Genomic DNA, 16,892 nt, shown 5'->3' with positions numbered 1-16,892 from the left:
GCTTTCAGTTCAATCTCTGATTTGAATTTTGTGAATTGCCTCAGTTCCAACGTCTGGCTACATTGAAAGTGTTATACTGACCCCCCCAACACCACTGAAGGTTAACGCGGGACATGTCACATTCTCACAGACTTAAGCAAGTTGACAGATTCCCTCGGACGACTGGCTTATTCCGCTCCCTGTGACGGCGGTCAGGCAATGATGTGAAAACAGAGCGAATCTGACGAGATCCATCAAGCAAATAACATTCTTTGACACATGGGCTGGACTATGAACTGGGCCAGGGTTTCAGACTCTCAAGAGCCTCCAAAACCAGTCCGAGACTTATAAAAGAAGATCAGCCATTAGTGGACAAAGTGTGAGCTCACAACTGTAGTCCACTGGGCCACTTGAATTAGAGCCCTGCATTTATGCCCGAGCCCGACGGGGGCCCCGACTTTTTTACGCCCCTAGGGCCGTTGTCATGACAAATCCTGTCCCCCTGTGAAATCGTGTCCACTTAGGACCCAACGTGATAGCTGTTTTAAATGCCTAATCAAAAGCCGTGTAGGGTAAGTCTAACCGTGGTGTATAAACTAAGCTAATCAGGTAGCTGTATGCTATTCTAGAACGTACGTGAACTAAAAAAAAACATTAAGAACGAGATATGCTTGATTTCATAACTTATAGCTTTAGTTATATACTACTAGTATATGAAACATGATTTGCAAGGCATTAAAGACTATTTAAACACAATTTAAACGTGATTTTAAAAGTGATTTTGTAAGATTTGTAATCAGGCTCTGAACAGATTACCCATGAAAAGTTATTTCAGCCAATAGAATCGCTCTGGGGTCCTAAGCGGACATGATTTCACAGGGGGGCAGGATTTGTCATGACACCGGGCTTCGGGCCAATTTTCACATCAGGGTCTGTCACTAAGAAATGCATGGGTTGGGAGCCACCTAAGACATGTTCTAAGGGGCCTCACTTGACAATGATCAGGCCCTTTTTGGTGCTATTTTCAGAGAAAAATCTGTTTGTTTTTTCTAAAAAATGTAACATCTTCTAGAAACAAAATGATGATTATTAATCACCTTCTTCAGGGGAGTTCAATCCTGCTCCTGTAGAGAGTCCTGCAGAGTTGAGCTCCAACCCAATTAAAAAAAAAAAAAAAAACGAACCAAGAAAATCAAGCTCTACAAGATTATTAAATCTTCCAAGATGGGACAAGCTGGAGGTAAACTCTGCAGGATGTGTGTACAGTATGGTGTGATGTGTTGCATAAATTAGCCAGTCCCTCCAGGGGACTTTTTTTTCCTGATCTCACGGCCTAAAATGACTGAATTTGTTGTGCCTTTTCTCATAGAAATACTCATAATTCCACTTTGCTGAAAATACAGAATTGTGTTACCTTGCACTTTGTTACTGAATCAGTTTTAGTGACACTGATTATACTATACATTTTAAATGTTATAAATTCGTATTTCATGTTTTAACAATTTAAAAATCATATATTTTTTCTATTTTAGTATTTTTTCTATTTATAAAAGTACTGTCAGTGATTGCATTCACTGGAAATATATATATTTTTTAAATTAGGCATTATGGGGATTTGCATATACTCACCTAAAGTATTATTAGGAACTCCATATATAACACACACACACACACACACACACACACACACACACACACACACACACACACACACAGGATTATTAGGAACACCATACTAATACTGTGTTTGACCCCCTTTCGCCTTCAGAACTGCCTTAATTCTATGTGACATTGATTCAACAAGGTGCTGAAAGCATTCTTTAGAAATGTTGGCCCATATTGATAGGATAGCATCTTACAGTTGATGGAGATTTGTGGGATGCACATCCAGGGCACGGAGCTCCCGTTCCACCACATCCCAAAGATGCTCTATTGGGTTGAGATCTGGTGACTGTGGGGGCCATTTTAATACAGTGAACTCATTGTCCTGTTCAAGAAAGCAATTTGAAATGATTCAAGCTTTGTGACATGGTGCATTATCCTGCTGGAAGTAGCAATGAGAGGATGGGTACATGGTGGTCATAAAGGGATGGACATGAACTTTTAATTTTTTTTTTGGAGTGTATTTTATTACTATAAAAATGAAAACGATGGGGGGGATTGGGGGGCTGTGTGTCGCGATGGGCAAGTGATAACCAGTAGCGGGCTTTGGGAGTGGCAGCGAACCAAGTTGTTGTCTTTTATCCACATGAACCAAAAAATACATTTTCTGGCTTTTCTCAGTCCAGAAGGCACCAACTTCTAAAATAATTTCACATTTCTACTAAATGAATGACCCAATTTAAATACACATTCATCTTCCAAGCGATCAAGTACCCCTTTAAAATCTGCTATCGCAAAATTACAAAATCCTGGAGTAGCAGCCGGACTGCACTGAATATGGATTCACAAAAGGTGGTCGTTGAAGTTTGAGTTGCTCCAAAGGTAGAGAAATTCCTAATTATGGAATTTACATAAGGGTCAGGAGGCATGATAAATTGCATTAATTTGTATCACGTTATTTATTTTTATAATTACTCACATTAAATGAATGTGTTAAACTGACAGCTCTGGTTCTAAGATAAATGGCCTCCAAGCGCCAACATCTAACAAATGGACATCAGAAAAAACAAACCATTAATTCTTAGCCAATCAAAACCCAGGACACAACATGCATGCATAATACAAGCTGCCTTCTAAAGGGAGAACTGGACCTGTGATCTAACACAGTCCAATCCTGCTCCTAGAAGACCACTGTCTCCGTCTCTTGTCTTTGTTTTCCATTCCTATCAGCCACTCATACAGCTGTTATGGGTTCTCATTCAACAGCACAGGAAGACCAAAAATCCCCAGTTTCCGTAATGGTCCCATGCTAGTGTTGGCAGCTTGGCCTTTCTCTGGAGTTCACCCCGGATCCTTTCCAAACACTGGCCACTAACAGGGGGTTTCCATTGCTGCCACAAGTACCAGCTATTTTCAGAGTCCCTTTGCCCTAGAGCAGTGGGAGCTTTTCTCCTGACAGCTGTCTTCACCCTCTCAAGCTGCTGAACACATGGAAATACAGCTAAATGGCGTCATGTGCTGCTTGCTCAACACTAGCGCTCTCAAACCACTGGACCAAGTACCTCCCTGAAGTCCTGCAGTCTTATATCACCAACCAAATGCACCGTTTAACCGCAGTCGGCACTTTTGAACTCTAACCGATCAGGACGAGGCCGCTGAAACGATTAGCTACCGTCCATCATCCTGATGGAGAGACTCTGGTGGAGACGCAGCGCCAGCACTGGCAGAGGGACGAGCTGGTGTCAGGTGAAGTTTGTGAGAGAGAATCGGAGGGGCAGAAGCCCAGAAACATCACGTCTTCAGTCATCCTGAGACATAATCAATATGTGTTTTACGACCTGCGTCTCTCTGCTAAATTAAAAGAAATGTTAGACGGATGAAACTTCGATGGAGACCCGCCTTCATCGCAGCTCGTCAGCCAAGCGCTCCATCATATCATTAAATGTGCTGTCTTGATCTGGCTGTGAGAGTGTTCTTCCCTTTTCACTACCTCCATTCCCACACTTTCTTCAGGTCATCAAGATGCTTTCATGGCTTCCTCAAACAAATCTCTAGGTAAATTAATGATTATAGATAACTAAGGATTATTTACAGTGGAAATTAATAAATCAAAAAACTTACTTCAGACGGACAATAACTTTGAGCTGATGTACAGCCAAAACAATCTCTCTTCCATGAATGTCCTATTATCAATGTAACGCTGCTTTGAAACAATCTGTATTGCGAAAAGGGCTATATAAATGCACTTAATGAACGAACAATGATTCCAATCAGGATCTTTACGCAGCATATATCAGCATTCTCAGCTGAACACTGAATCCATGCCTCTATCCAGCATTTCTCCAAAACTTTTATCCTATGGAGGGACAAGGGTTGAATCATGTTTTCTATTTTTCTGTTAGGTTAATGCAGATGGAGCAGATTATGCTATCTCAATTTAAAATAAACTACTGACTAAATAAAGATTATTCGCATTTAATGACAACATTAAAAAAATGCAATTAATTAATTATTATTATTGTTTTTAATTGACTGACAGCACTAATATTTGTATTCATCAATTAGGCATAACATTATGACCTCAAACCATTCCTGAACCATTTTGCCTCGTGGCAGGGTGCATTATTCTGCTTAAAAAGAGGTCACAGCCACCAGGGAAAACCGTTTCCATGAAAGGGTGTATATGGTCTGCAACAATGCTTACATCTGATGCTCATGTGCCCACTGTCAGTGCATTCGGCGGTGGACAGGCATCAGTATGGGCATCCCGACTGGTCTGGGTCCAGGCAACAAACTGATGCACTGTGTATTCTGACACCTTTCTGTCAGAACCAGCATTAACTTCTTGAGCAGTTTGAGCTACAGTGGCTCATTTGTTTGATTGAATAACACGGGCCAGCCTTCGCTCCCCATGTGCATTAATAAGCCTTGGCCGCCCATGACCCTGTCGCCGGTTCACCACTGTTCCTTTCTTGGACCACTTTTGATAGATACTGACCACTGCCGACTGCGAAGTTTGCAGTTTTGGAGATGCACTGACTGTCGTCTAGCCATCACAATTTGGTCCTTTTCAAACTCACTCAAATCCTTAAGCTTGACCATTTTTCCTGCTTCTAACACATCAACTTTGAGGACAACATATTCACTTGCTGCCTAATATATCCCACCCACTAACAGGTGTCGTGATAAAGAGACAATCAATGGTATACGCTTCACCTGTCAGTGGTCCTAATGTTATGCCTGATCAGTGTGTATGTGTGTGTGTATGCATCGATTAAACAAATATAACTAACAAATCACATTTTTATTTTATTGTAATTAATTGTGAATACTCTTTATTTATTTCTGGCAGATCTGGCAGCAACAATATATATATATTTTTTTTTTTCAAGCGATTCGCAGACAGCTTTCCCTGCACATGAAATCCCCCATACGCCCGCAAACCAATGAGAAAGTGGGACAGTGATGACAATACATAACAGAGCGTAGGTGCCAAAGCTGTTGATGGATCCTCTCACCCGAAACACTTCGTAACTGGCAGATTTGAAGAAGATTACCGTTGTTTGGCAAATGACAGTAACATACAAATTGCCAAAAAGCTATCATGTTCAAACCTCAAACAAGGGAATTTATAGTAATTCGTAGTAATACTAAATAGCGAGTCTACGAATGGATTGGGTATGCAGAGCATTCGCAGCTTATATGGACTGCATAAACCTTGATAAAAAAATGAAAAAAATGATGTACCTCTTGATGGAAATTAATGTTGTGATGTTATTTCCATCAAGGGGTGTATCAATTGATTTCCAGGCAGTGTATTTCCTTGGGTAGGGCAGATCTAAGAGCTTGCCCCCTCTTTTTAAATAGCCAAATGGGCTTTATGTCACAGCATTAAACCATGATTTGCTACTTCCTAGTCAAGGGTGGAATAAGGGGGAGGGATATCATATTTGTATATAGAGGACATTTGATTGGACAAAATTCTTTATAGTACAGACTGAATCATCAATAACTTTTGATATGTTGTCTTGGAATAAAAAAAGTAATATATAATACACCTTATTTTTATTTATTATTATTAAAAGTGTACTGTAAAATTGTATTATTTATAAAATGACTTATATTGCAACCTTTTCCTTCACATTATGCTATTATAGATATTCAAGGGCTTGAAGGGTTTTCATCTTCAGCTTGTCAGGATGTCCCTTTTCATCGGCTAAAGATTAACTAGTCACATGGCATTTACAGCTTAATCGATTGCCTTAAAAAACCTATCTGGAACTGAGTGCATATGAGCGGAATGGCATAATTCAATTCACATACTTGCGAGGGGTCCTGCACCAGCCGAGCAACTGCCATTGAGATAAATGAGAACGCTAACAAATAGCACACTCCAGGTATTATAAACCTCCGTGGCTTGCACATATTTATCAATGTCTGATTTTCATCAAATAAAGCAGAACCAATTGATATTCATAAGCCAGCTGATTTTATAATCTGCCCCCCACTATTTTTGTCCCTATGCCCGAGCACGCCGGTGTTACGATTTGCTAAAACCAACACAAAAAATGCGAAACTATTAGAGTAGTGCTCATAATGTACCTAAATTAATTGGAAATGTTATAATCCACAGCATTAAGAGGCAAAGGGGTGTTGTATCGCACACATCTTATCTGCTGTTAGTGAAGGATGGAAACACAAGACCACATTAAGGATAATGCTGGATGCCAACAGCACACTCCAGCTCATTGTCATTCACAATCCAACTGTGCCATATCACTAGAGCCATGGCAACGGACTTACCGACCGAGGGCTCGTCTCTGCAGAAATAAAGCCATTGAATCCTGTTAAAGCGTGTCAGTGCTATTGCTTTGATAGACATTGTATGGAATCATTATTAATACTTTAGACAAAATATCATGACTTCTCCTATTATAGAAGAGGGACAGTAGGCTGAATTCATTACCACAAATGTTCCAAATGTGAATCACTCTTTCAATAGAATTGCTGGCTAAAGTTCATATCCATAAACAATAAATTACTGGCACTACCTACAGTGACCTTTGAATAACAGTAAAAATACATTCACGGATATGCACATACAGGATAGTTGGTGGGATACTTAACCCAAAAAATTAATTATTATGTCATTCCAAAGCTCTATGATTTCCTTTCTTGTCTGAAGCATTAAATTAGGTATTTCGAAAAACATTCCAACTGTTGGACCCACTTTATATTAGGTGGCCTTATCTGCTATGTACTAACATTGTAATTAATCATTTGATACAATGCACTTGTATCATACAATAATTTTACCAAGCGACGAGGATAGTTTTTGTGCGCAAAAAAAATCTAAATAATGACTTTATCCGCCAAATTATTGTCTTCCGTGTAGGTCTCGAACGTGAATTCACGCGATAGTGGCGCTTCTTCTCTTCCGGGTCATGTATTCAAACGTTGAAGTTTGAATGAGCTGCGTCATATTTTCACGCATGCGTCGAGTTCACGTCAATAACTTGGTGGATAAAGTCGTTATTTTGATTTTTGTGATAAAAATAAAAAACAAAAATAAAAATATTTGTTTTTATTTTTGGGTGAACTAACCCCTTAAGGAAACTATGGATGCATTTTATTTTTCCAAATCGGCAACATTTGGAAAACAAGTTGTCAACAAGGCTACTTTATGAAAAATATGAAAGCATTCTGAGTGCTGAATCGCAGGTAATTCATATACAGGAGGACGAGGCTGCAGCTGAAGATGCCACATCCAGAAGGTAATGAAGACATCATCAATGTAGTCCAAATGTGACATCAGTTGGTTAGTTAGACTCTTTTGAAGTGTCAACAATACATTTTGTCAACTGATGTCACATATGGACTACTTTGAGGATGTTTTCATTACCTCCTGGACGTGGACAGGAAGAGGGCATACACTTACATTCAAAGGACAGAAAGGCCTCTGACTAAATCGAAGATATCTTAAACTGTGTCCCGAGGATGAACAGAGGTCTTACGGGTGTGGAACGACATTGGGGTGAGTCATTAATGGAAGAAATTGCATTTTTGGGTGAACTAACTCTTTAATATTATTTTATGTACAGGTCCTTCTAAAAAAATTAGCATATGTGATAAAAGTTCATTATTTTCCATAATGTAATGATAAAAATTAAACTTTAGATTCATTGCACACCAACTGAAATATTTCAGGTCTTTTATTGTTTTAATACTGATGATTTTGGCATACAGCTGATGAAAACCCAAAATCTCAAAAAATTAGCATATTTCATCCGACCAATAAAAGAAAAGTGTTTTTAATACAAAAAAAGTCATCCTTCAAATAATTATGTTCAGTTATGCACTCAATACTTGGTCGGGAATCCTTTTGCAGAAATGACTGCTTCAATGTGGCGTGGCATGGAGGCGATCAGCCTGTGGCACTGCTGAGGTGTTATGGAGGCCCAGTTTGCTTCGGTAGCGGCCTTAAGAGTGTTGGCTTTTGAGTCTCTCAACTTTCTCTTTACAATATCCCACAGATTCTCTATGGGGTTCAGGTCAGGAGAGTTGGCAGGCCAATTGAGCACAGTAATACCATGGTCAGTAAACCATTTACCAGTGGTTTTGGCACTGTGAGCAGGTGCCAGATCGTGCTGAAAAACGAAATCTTCATCTCCATAAAGCTTTTCAGCAGATGGAAGCATGAAGTGCTCCAAAATCTCCTGATAACTAGCTGCATTGACCCTGCTCTTGATAAAACACAGTGGACCAACACCAGCAGCTGACATGGCACCCCAGACCATCACTGACTGTGGGTACTTGACACTGCACTTCAGGCATTTTGGCATTTCCTTCTCCCCAGTCTTCCCCCAGACTCTGGCACCTTGATTTCCGAATGACATGCTAAATTTGCTTTCATCCGAAAAAAGCAACAGTCCAGTGCTGCTTCTCTGTAGCCCAAAGTGGATTGACCTTGTGAATGCAGCACCTGTAGCCCATTTCCTGCACACGCCTGTGCACGGTGGCTCTGGATGTTTCTACTCCAGACTCAGTCCACTGCTTCCGCAGGTCCCCCAAGGTCTGGAATCAGTCCTTCTCCACAATCTTCCTCAGGGTCCGGTCACCTCTTCTCGTTTTTTGCCACACTTTTTCCTTCCCACAGACTTCCCACTGAGGTGCCTTGATACAGCACTCTGGGAACAGCCTATTTGTTCAGAAATTTCTTTCTGTGTCTTACCCTCTCGTTTGAGGGTGTCAATGATGGCCTTCTGGAGAGCAGTGAGGTCGGCAGTCTTACCCATGATTGTGGTTTTGAGTAATGAGCCAGGCTGGGAGTTTTTAAAAGCCTCAGGAATCTTTTGCAGGTGTTTAGAGTTAATAAGTTGATTCAGATGATTAGGTTAATAGCTCGTTTAGAGAACCTTTTCATGATATGCTAATTTTTTGAGATTTTTGAATTTTGGGTTTTCATGAGCTGATGCCAAAATCATCAGTATTAAAACAATAAAAGACCTGAAATATTTCAGTTGGGGTGCAATGAATCTAAAATATATGAAAATTTATTTTTTATCATTACATTATTGAAAATAACTTTTATCACATATGCTAATTTTTTTAGAAGGACCTGTATCTGTTATATTGAAGAGACCATTTTGAAGGATATTAGTTGCCATTTCTGAGCACTTGAGCTTTAAACTGAGATTTAAGTGTTTGTAGATATTTAAGAGGCTGTTTTGTTGACTGTGATTTATTGCAATTTTGAGGTGTGCAGTTGTATTGTGGTTTTATAGAAATAAATGCGTTTGCTCGCCTCAAATCAACCGTTTCTTGTTTTTCACTGGCATGTCTCTTAGTTGTTGAGGACTAGTGCATCTTTGAGACAACATTAAAGTATCAGACACTGTAGACTTCTATTCAAGCAGTATTGGAATTGGTGACTTGTAACTTGTAATGGAGTCATTTTATCTGTACTTTTACTCAAGTATTGTTTATCAGGTCCTCATTACACTTCCGGGCAACAGTGTCTATGTAAAAAAAAAAATCTACAACTACAGTAAGTTACAAGTGTGCAAGCTCCTTTCCTTGTTGCATTCTACTCTTTGAAATATGTATCACTGCATAATACATTCTCTCTCAATGTTATTACTCAAAAAATAGAAGGCAGTTTGCAGTATGTTAGTATTTCATTCCAAACATAGCCTTTGTCTCTTAAGGAAAGTTTTTTCCCCCTCATTATTAATTCTGCTTGACTGCTAAAGGCAGACTGCAGTGTGTGTTTCTTTGTGAGTGACCTACTTCTTATGCCGCATACAAGGTGATAAACATCTGCCCAAATAGCTAAACCTCATTAACAAACACTACCTGAACACACACTATATGTCAGCAGAGCATCTCAGCATGTACAAAGGTCTCTCTGGATCATTTAATGGATCAGAAAGCATGTTAATGCTCCTCTCTGAGCAGAGAAATAATGGTTGCCGCATAACCACTTACGTTGATGCGGTTATGTGTTGTTGACTCTGTAAAGGCCACTGAGGCATGTACGCATGTCACTGTTTGCACTGAAGTACTTCCTGACGGGGACTGTCATGCAGACGGTCACATTTCCTGTTTGCATGCTACAGATATGTGCACATGTACATGTCCTCACCTTTTTCTTAAGAGCTTCTAGGGAGTCAAACTCCAGCTTGGCTAGTTTGACTTGGATGTGTTTCGGAACATCTGGAATGACGAATGCCAGGATGAACTTGAAGGCCAGGAGAACATGCTGAAATAAACAGAAAAAGAAAAGTTTAAAACACAGATTTCAATTCATATCTATGTAATTATAATACACCTTAAAAAATAATTATATGTTTAAGGGTTTATTTAGCACTTCACACTTGAAAATGTGCAATCTAACATCTCACACATTCCAGACAGATCAATGACATTTAAAGGAAAGTCTTTTTCATATTGTGAACCTCTCTTGACAAACAGAGACATGTGAAATCAAAAGGGAACATATTTCAGTCCTACTGAATAGCTGGATGAATTTTATGGCTCTCTATGTGTTCAATGGCCACATTAGTGAGATGAATGCTGCTGGCAGAGTGTCAACTGTCATTGCAGCTCCGGTGTATTAAATTAATCACCACATGCTCACTGCCTCTGAAACCGGCTCACTATTCACCTTTGTGTGATTTAAAGGGATCTGAAGAACTACTGACAGTTTAAGTAAATGTATAAATAAGAATTGCATACTTTAACCTTTTTTATTAGAAGGATGTTCTGGTTGTTTTTAAATTCTGACCTTGAAGTTAACATGAAATCTAGATATTGTAGTGCACTGAATGCATACAATTAAGGAAGCAAATGTGTTGCGAAAAAGGTTTCCTGTTTACTTACAAAAAACAGGGTTATTTAATGTTCCTGTTAAAGGGATATTTCACCCAAACATCATTCTGTCACTATTTACTCACCCTCATGTCCATAGAAGGTTCACTCATCTTCAAAACACATTCCCCCAAAACTTTGATGCTTCAAAACGTCTAGCGAGTCTAGTCATGTATTCGAGAGAGACATGATTACTTTATAATATAAGGAACACATTTTAGTTAGGATTTTATTCATATACAAAGATGGATTAATCCACTTACAGATAGCAAAACAAATATTGTAAACAGAAGCAAAACCGTGTTTGTTTGATGCACAAGAACAATCCTCATTGGTTCTCGAAGAACATCAAACAGGTTCATTGGTTCTCCCAGAACATCAAACAGGTTCATTGGTTCTCCCAGAACACAAACAGGTTCATTGGTTCTCCCAGAACACAAACAGGTTCATTGGTTCTCCCAGAACATCAAACAGGTTCATTGGTTCTCCCAGAACACAAACAGGTTCATTGGTTCTCCCAGAACACAAACAGGTTCATTGGTTCTCCCAGAACATCAAACAGGTTCATTGGTTCTCCCAGAACATCAAACAGGTTCATCGGTTCTCCCAGAACATCAAACAGGTTCATCGGTTCTCCCAGAACACAAACAGGTTCATTGGTTCTCCCAGAACATCAAACAGGTTCATTGGTTCTCCCAGAACACAAACAGGTTCATTGGTTCTCCCAGAACACAAACAGGTTCATTGGCTCTCGAAGAACATCAAACAGGTGCATTGGTTCTCCCAGAACATCAAACAGGTTCATTGGTTCTCCCAGAACATCAAACAGGTTCATTGGCTCTCGAAGAACATCAAACAGGTGCATTGGTTCTCCCAGAACACAAACAGGTTCATTGGCTCTCGAAGAACATCAAACAGGTTCATTGGTTCTCCCAGAACATCAAACAGGTTCATTGGTTCTCCCAGAACACAAACAGGTTCATTGGCTCTCGAAGAACATCAAACAGGTTCATTGGTTCTCCCAGAACACAAACAGGTTCATTGGTTCTCCCAGAACATCAAACAGGTTCATTGGTTCTCCCAGAACACAAACAGGTTCATTGGTTCTCCCAGAACATCAAACAGGTTCATTGGTTCTCCCAGAACATCAAACAGGTTCATTGGTTCTCCCAGAACACAAACAGGTTAATTGGTTCTCCCAGAACATCAAACAGGTTCATTGGTTCTCCCAGAACATCAAACAGGTTCATTGGTTCTCCCAGAACATCAAACAGGTTCACTGGTTCTCCCAGAACATCAAACAGGTTCATTGGTTCTCCCAGAACACAAACAGGTTCATTGGTTCTCCCAGAACATCAAACAGGTTCATTGGTTCTCCCAGAACATCAAACAGGTTCATTGGTTCTCCCAGAACACAAACAGGTTCATTGGTTCTCGTATGTCAAGCAAGCATGCTTTTACCCCAACATGTGCCCCTTTTGACATGCTCTATATACGTGCATTGATATGTGAACAAAAGACTAAATCAAATCTGTTCATCATATAATCGTGTCTATTCAAAAGACTTGGCTTAAACAATTCATATGGATTTTTCATATGGAAGTCCTTATGAACCTTTTGAGATGTCAAAAAGCTGCTTGTGTGGAGTTTGCAGAGACAGAAATCTCTCAGATTTCATTAAAAATATCTATTTGTGTTTTGACAGTTTCAAGCATTTTTCAGTTTAAAAGATGTCTAATAGCCGTGACATCTAGGCTAAAACAAGGCAACATTTGGGCTGTCAGTGAAAATTTAAGAAAAGTCTAACCAAAGAAATAAAACCAAGCACATTTTAATCACTGTTGACTTTGCTTACATGATGAAATAATATACATCTCACAAGTTATTTTGGCAAAAAAGGCATATAGTGCACACACAGCTACTTATATGCCCACAAGGTGGGGTGAAGTTGCGCTATGCATATCCCGCAGATGGCATTGTCATGCCATTGGCTTATTTTGTAAAACTCGAAGGCAATTGCCTTCCCATTCCGTCACAGTTCCATTCTCTCCACAGTTAAGACATGTTGAATATTTCATTTCTATATTCTAGACTTCATGGAATACACAAGTAGTCACAGCATCATTAAACAAATCAAATTTCATAGAATGTAAAATGATATACAGACTACAAAAAAAAAAAAAAAAAAAAAACATAAAATAAAAAAATCAACAAATCTTGCCTCTTCTGCTAGACAAAAGTATGGTAATTATTTAAGACCAGAGTACTCCCAACTTCCAGTCTGAAGTTGGCATATTGCTAAGCTAATAATGGGATATGATACGAAAAAAAAAAAAAAAAAAATCACAGCATATGCAAATATTGCGTAAAGTTGTCAGCGTTATTGGAACTGTTATTTCTGTTACTTCATCGTTTCATTTTTTCTGTTTTGTGATTAAATTGATTTATAGTCAAAATGTAGTTACTCTTTAATACATACTACTGTACTTACTGTCATATTGAGTAAAAAAAAAAAAAAATACTGTGCTTTTGGCCATGTTTTCTGGCAAATTTGCATGACCACATTGAAACATACAAAATCTGCTTACGTAAATATTTCACCCTCACATGAAATTCCAGTGTAGCTTGCTATTGAAAAGACTGGATTTGGCCTGAGAAAATTCACTGAAAATCAGTAAATGCTACTGCACCTTTACAATTTGGTTAAATCAGTAATAGAAGTACCGTGCTTATATAAAATTAAAATCAGCAAGCCTAAAGAAGCACTTTGCACGCAGTAATGCAGTCAGAGGTTTAAGAGCGCTGACTGAATGATTCATCAGAAAAGTACACAAGTACACATTTATCACAAAAGTACATCAGTAACAGACAAGCACAGTCTCCTGCAGGGCACCGCCGAAAACAAGCTGAGAGCATGTGCAGAAGTGTGACTCAAAATGATGTTGCATTTGAGCATGATGAACTGTGGAAAATGCCACCCTCTCTTCAGTATGATTGCAGTCTGAGAGGGGGGCTGCAGAGACTGAGAATCTCAGATCTCACATAATGAGAGAACAAAGCCCAGACTATTTTTGTAGTTCGTTTTTTCCTGCAAGGTCTTTAACAAACAAACGTATCATGACTGCAGATGTACTTCAAAGGGCATCAACACTACAAATACAGACAAATATGGAATTGTTTGAATAGGTAAACACAACCCTAATAATACAATCATATCAAAGGATCTATAATATCACAAGCAACCAGAGAATCATAAAAAGTACACTGGAATAGAATAGAATAGAATAGAATAGAATAGAATAGAATAGAATAGAATAGAATAGAATAGAATAGAATAGAATAGAATAGAATAGAATAGAATAGAATAGAATAGAATAGAATGGAATAGAATGGAATAGAATGGTCATACAAGTCCATCTAGCACGTTTACAGAGAAATGGAACGTAAAATACAAATAGAAAAGTAGCATGGTGGGGTGGGGTGGGGTGGGGTGGCAAGGGAAGGGAAGGGAAGGGAAGGGAAGGGAAGGGAAGGGAAGGGAAGGGAAGGGAAGGGAAGGGAAGGGAAGGGAGAAAGAAAAGAAAAGAAAAGAAAAGAAAAGAAAAGAAAAGAAAAGAAAAGGATTTTTTTTTTGCTTGACTTCTGTGTGAGCTGTGCTTCTTGAATCGCTACACTCGTGACAATGGACACTGGCAGTGGACCCGTGAAATTCACCAACATTTTGCTAATTTGAAGAAGACAACATTATATTGCAATGTAGTATATAACTAAAGAATAGTGAGAAAGGAAAGGGTAAAGCAAATGATTCGGTCAGACTGTTGGTGACCAATCTCATGTGTGACTGGTGACATCTGATCTTCAGCATGTCAGACATGGTTAGCGAGTCATGGAACAGAACAGTCTTCGGTTTAACAGCCCCCTGGAAGAGCCTGTCTGCCTGTTAACATGAACACTCGACTGGGTGGGGTGTACACAAATACACACGCTCTCATTTTGACTGATTGCTAATTTAGCCACTGATATCTAGACAGTCGCAGTCAAATCTGATTATATGAGAACCGTATTTGCTCTCTGAAATAGTTCTGTAGAGATCCATGATGCAGATATAAGTTAACAATGAGAGATTCTTAGCTATCTAGTCTAGTACCACAATAACGTCACACAGTGTCAGGGATGATGTATTTTTGTAGGCCAAAAACCTTAGAAACGAGTTAGCATTTTAGCACTACCGGTTCCATCAATGCTGTTTTGTTTGTTTGTTTGTGCTTTAATGGGTTTTTGGTCAAATGTCTGAAATAAGGTCTGTGGTGAACAGAAGATATTTTCATGTTTTATTATATTAGATAAAACACATTAGTATGTATGTAAAGCTTTTACCTGTCTTGAAAAAGGCGGTAGCTAGTAAGTGGCTTAGTGACATTCAGACTTTTTTTTTCGTGATTGTTAGATTTTATCTCGCAATTTCTACAAACCCGATTCCAAAAATGTTGGGACACTGTACAAATTGTGAATAAAAACAGAATGCAATGCATTTATTCAGAATACAGCATAGATGACATCAAATGTTTAAAACTGAGAAAATTTATCATTTTAAGGCAAAAATAAGTTGCTTTTAAATTGTATGGCATCAACACATCTAAAAAAAAAGTTGGGACAATTGTAAGTTTTTATTTTCGCCATTCTGACTTTTTTTTCCACAATTTTGACTTTTTTTTTAGCTATTTTGCAGACTGATCTCATGAAATGGCGTATGTATGACACGCCAATTCGTACGCCATTTTGGCGTGCTATGAAGACGCATAATCGCCTTTTAGCGTGTTTATCAACGCCGCTTCATTCTATCCCCCTACACTGCCCCTACCCCTAAACCTACCCATCACACACACACAGGCCCTAAACCTACCCATCACACACACACAGCCCCTAAACCTACCCAATCACACACACACTGCCCCTAAACCTACCCATCACACACACACTGCCCCTAAACCTACCCATCACACACACACTGCCCCTAAACCTACCCATCACACACACACTGCCCCTAAACCTACCCATCACACACACACTGCCCCTAAACCTACCCATCACACACACACTGCCCATCACAAGAAACATTCTGCATTTTTACATTTTCAAAATACATAATTTAGTATGTTTATAAATCCATTTACCTTGTGGACACACACACACACATATTCAGAACTCAAACTCTTCTCTAAACCTACCCATTTGTGTATCATATAAAACAGGATATAACAGGCAGATACGACTGCAGGCACAATTTATTCAGAAAGTAGAAATATTCCAAGTGTTCCGAGGCCAAACGATTGATTTGTGTGAAGAAAATCCCCAAAAGCAATCAGTAACCTAAAGTCCATCCGCCAAAGATTAATAATACATTTCAAATATTGCCGCCAAAAGAAATGGCAGTCAGCTTTGACAGCATTGGCTGCCGTGTGTCTCGTGACCAATTGCGTCATTCTAAACTTGTCGTGATGTGTGTATCATTTGAATCAGAAATATCAGAGTGCGTGTGTGTTCTGTTCAAAAAGGGGTGCGATCGTCATTTCAACGACTAGAACATTAAAGGTCCCGTTCTTCGCGTGTTTTCAAAGCTTTGATAATGTTTACAGTGTGCAATATAACATGAGTTCATGTTTCGCGTGTAAAAAAAACACAGTATTTTTCACACAATTGACTTATCTGTACACCGCTGTTTTCTCTGTCCTAAAAACGGCCTGATGATTTCCCTGTTCTATGAAGTCCCTCCCTCAGAAACACGTAACGAGTTCTGATTGGGCCAGTGCTTCCCGTGTTGTGATTGGACAGCAGCTTAGCGCACTTTGCCCAGAAAGGTCCCGCCTCTTACCATAACGGGGAGATGCAAGCGCTGAATGCGCGCTTTTCTCCACGTGGGAGAGCAACAAAACCACGCCGTA

General features: G+C 39.2%; 1 protein-coding gene across 1 annotated transcript in view; it reads right to left on the bottom strand.

The window, feature by feature from the left end:
- Positions 1 to 16,892, bottom strand: part of ano10a (anoctamin 10a) — a 61,286-nt gene that overhangs the window by 6,460 nt on the left and 37,934 nt on the right. The window contains exon 13 of the mRNA XM_067449205.1: positions 10,226 to 10,342. Within this exon, the coding sequence (XP_067305306.1) occupies positions 10,226 to 10,342 (117 nt within the window). The remainder of the gene's footprint in view (positions 1 to 10,225; positions 10,343 to 16,892) is intronic.

Source organism: Pseudorasbora parva, chromosome 7 (assembly GCF_024679245.1).
Source record: "Pseudorasbora parva isolate DD20220531a chromosome 7, ASM2467924v1, whole genome shotgun sequence".
NCBI lineage: Eukaryota > Metazoa > Chordata > Actinopteri > Cypriniformes > Gobionidae > Pseudorasbora > Pseudorasbora parva.
The sequence above is the reverse complement of the archived record's forward strand: the minus strand, read 5'-3'. Positions and strand labels throughout refer to the sequence as shown.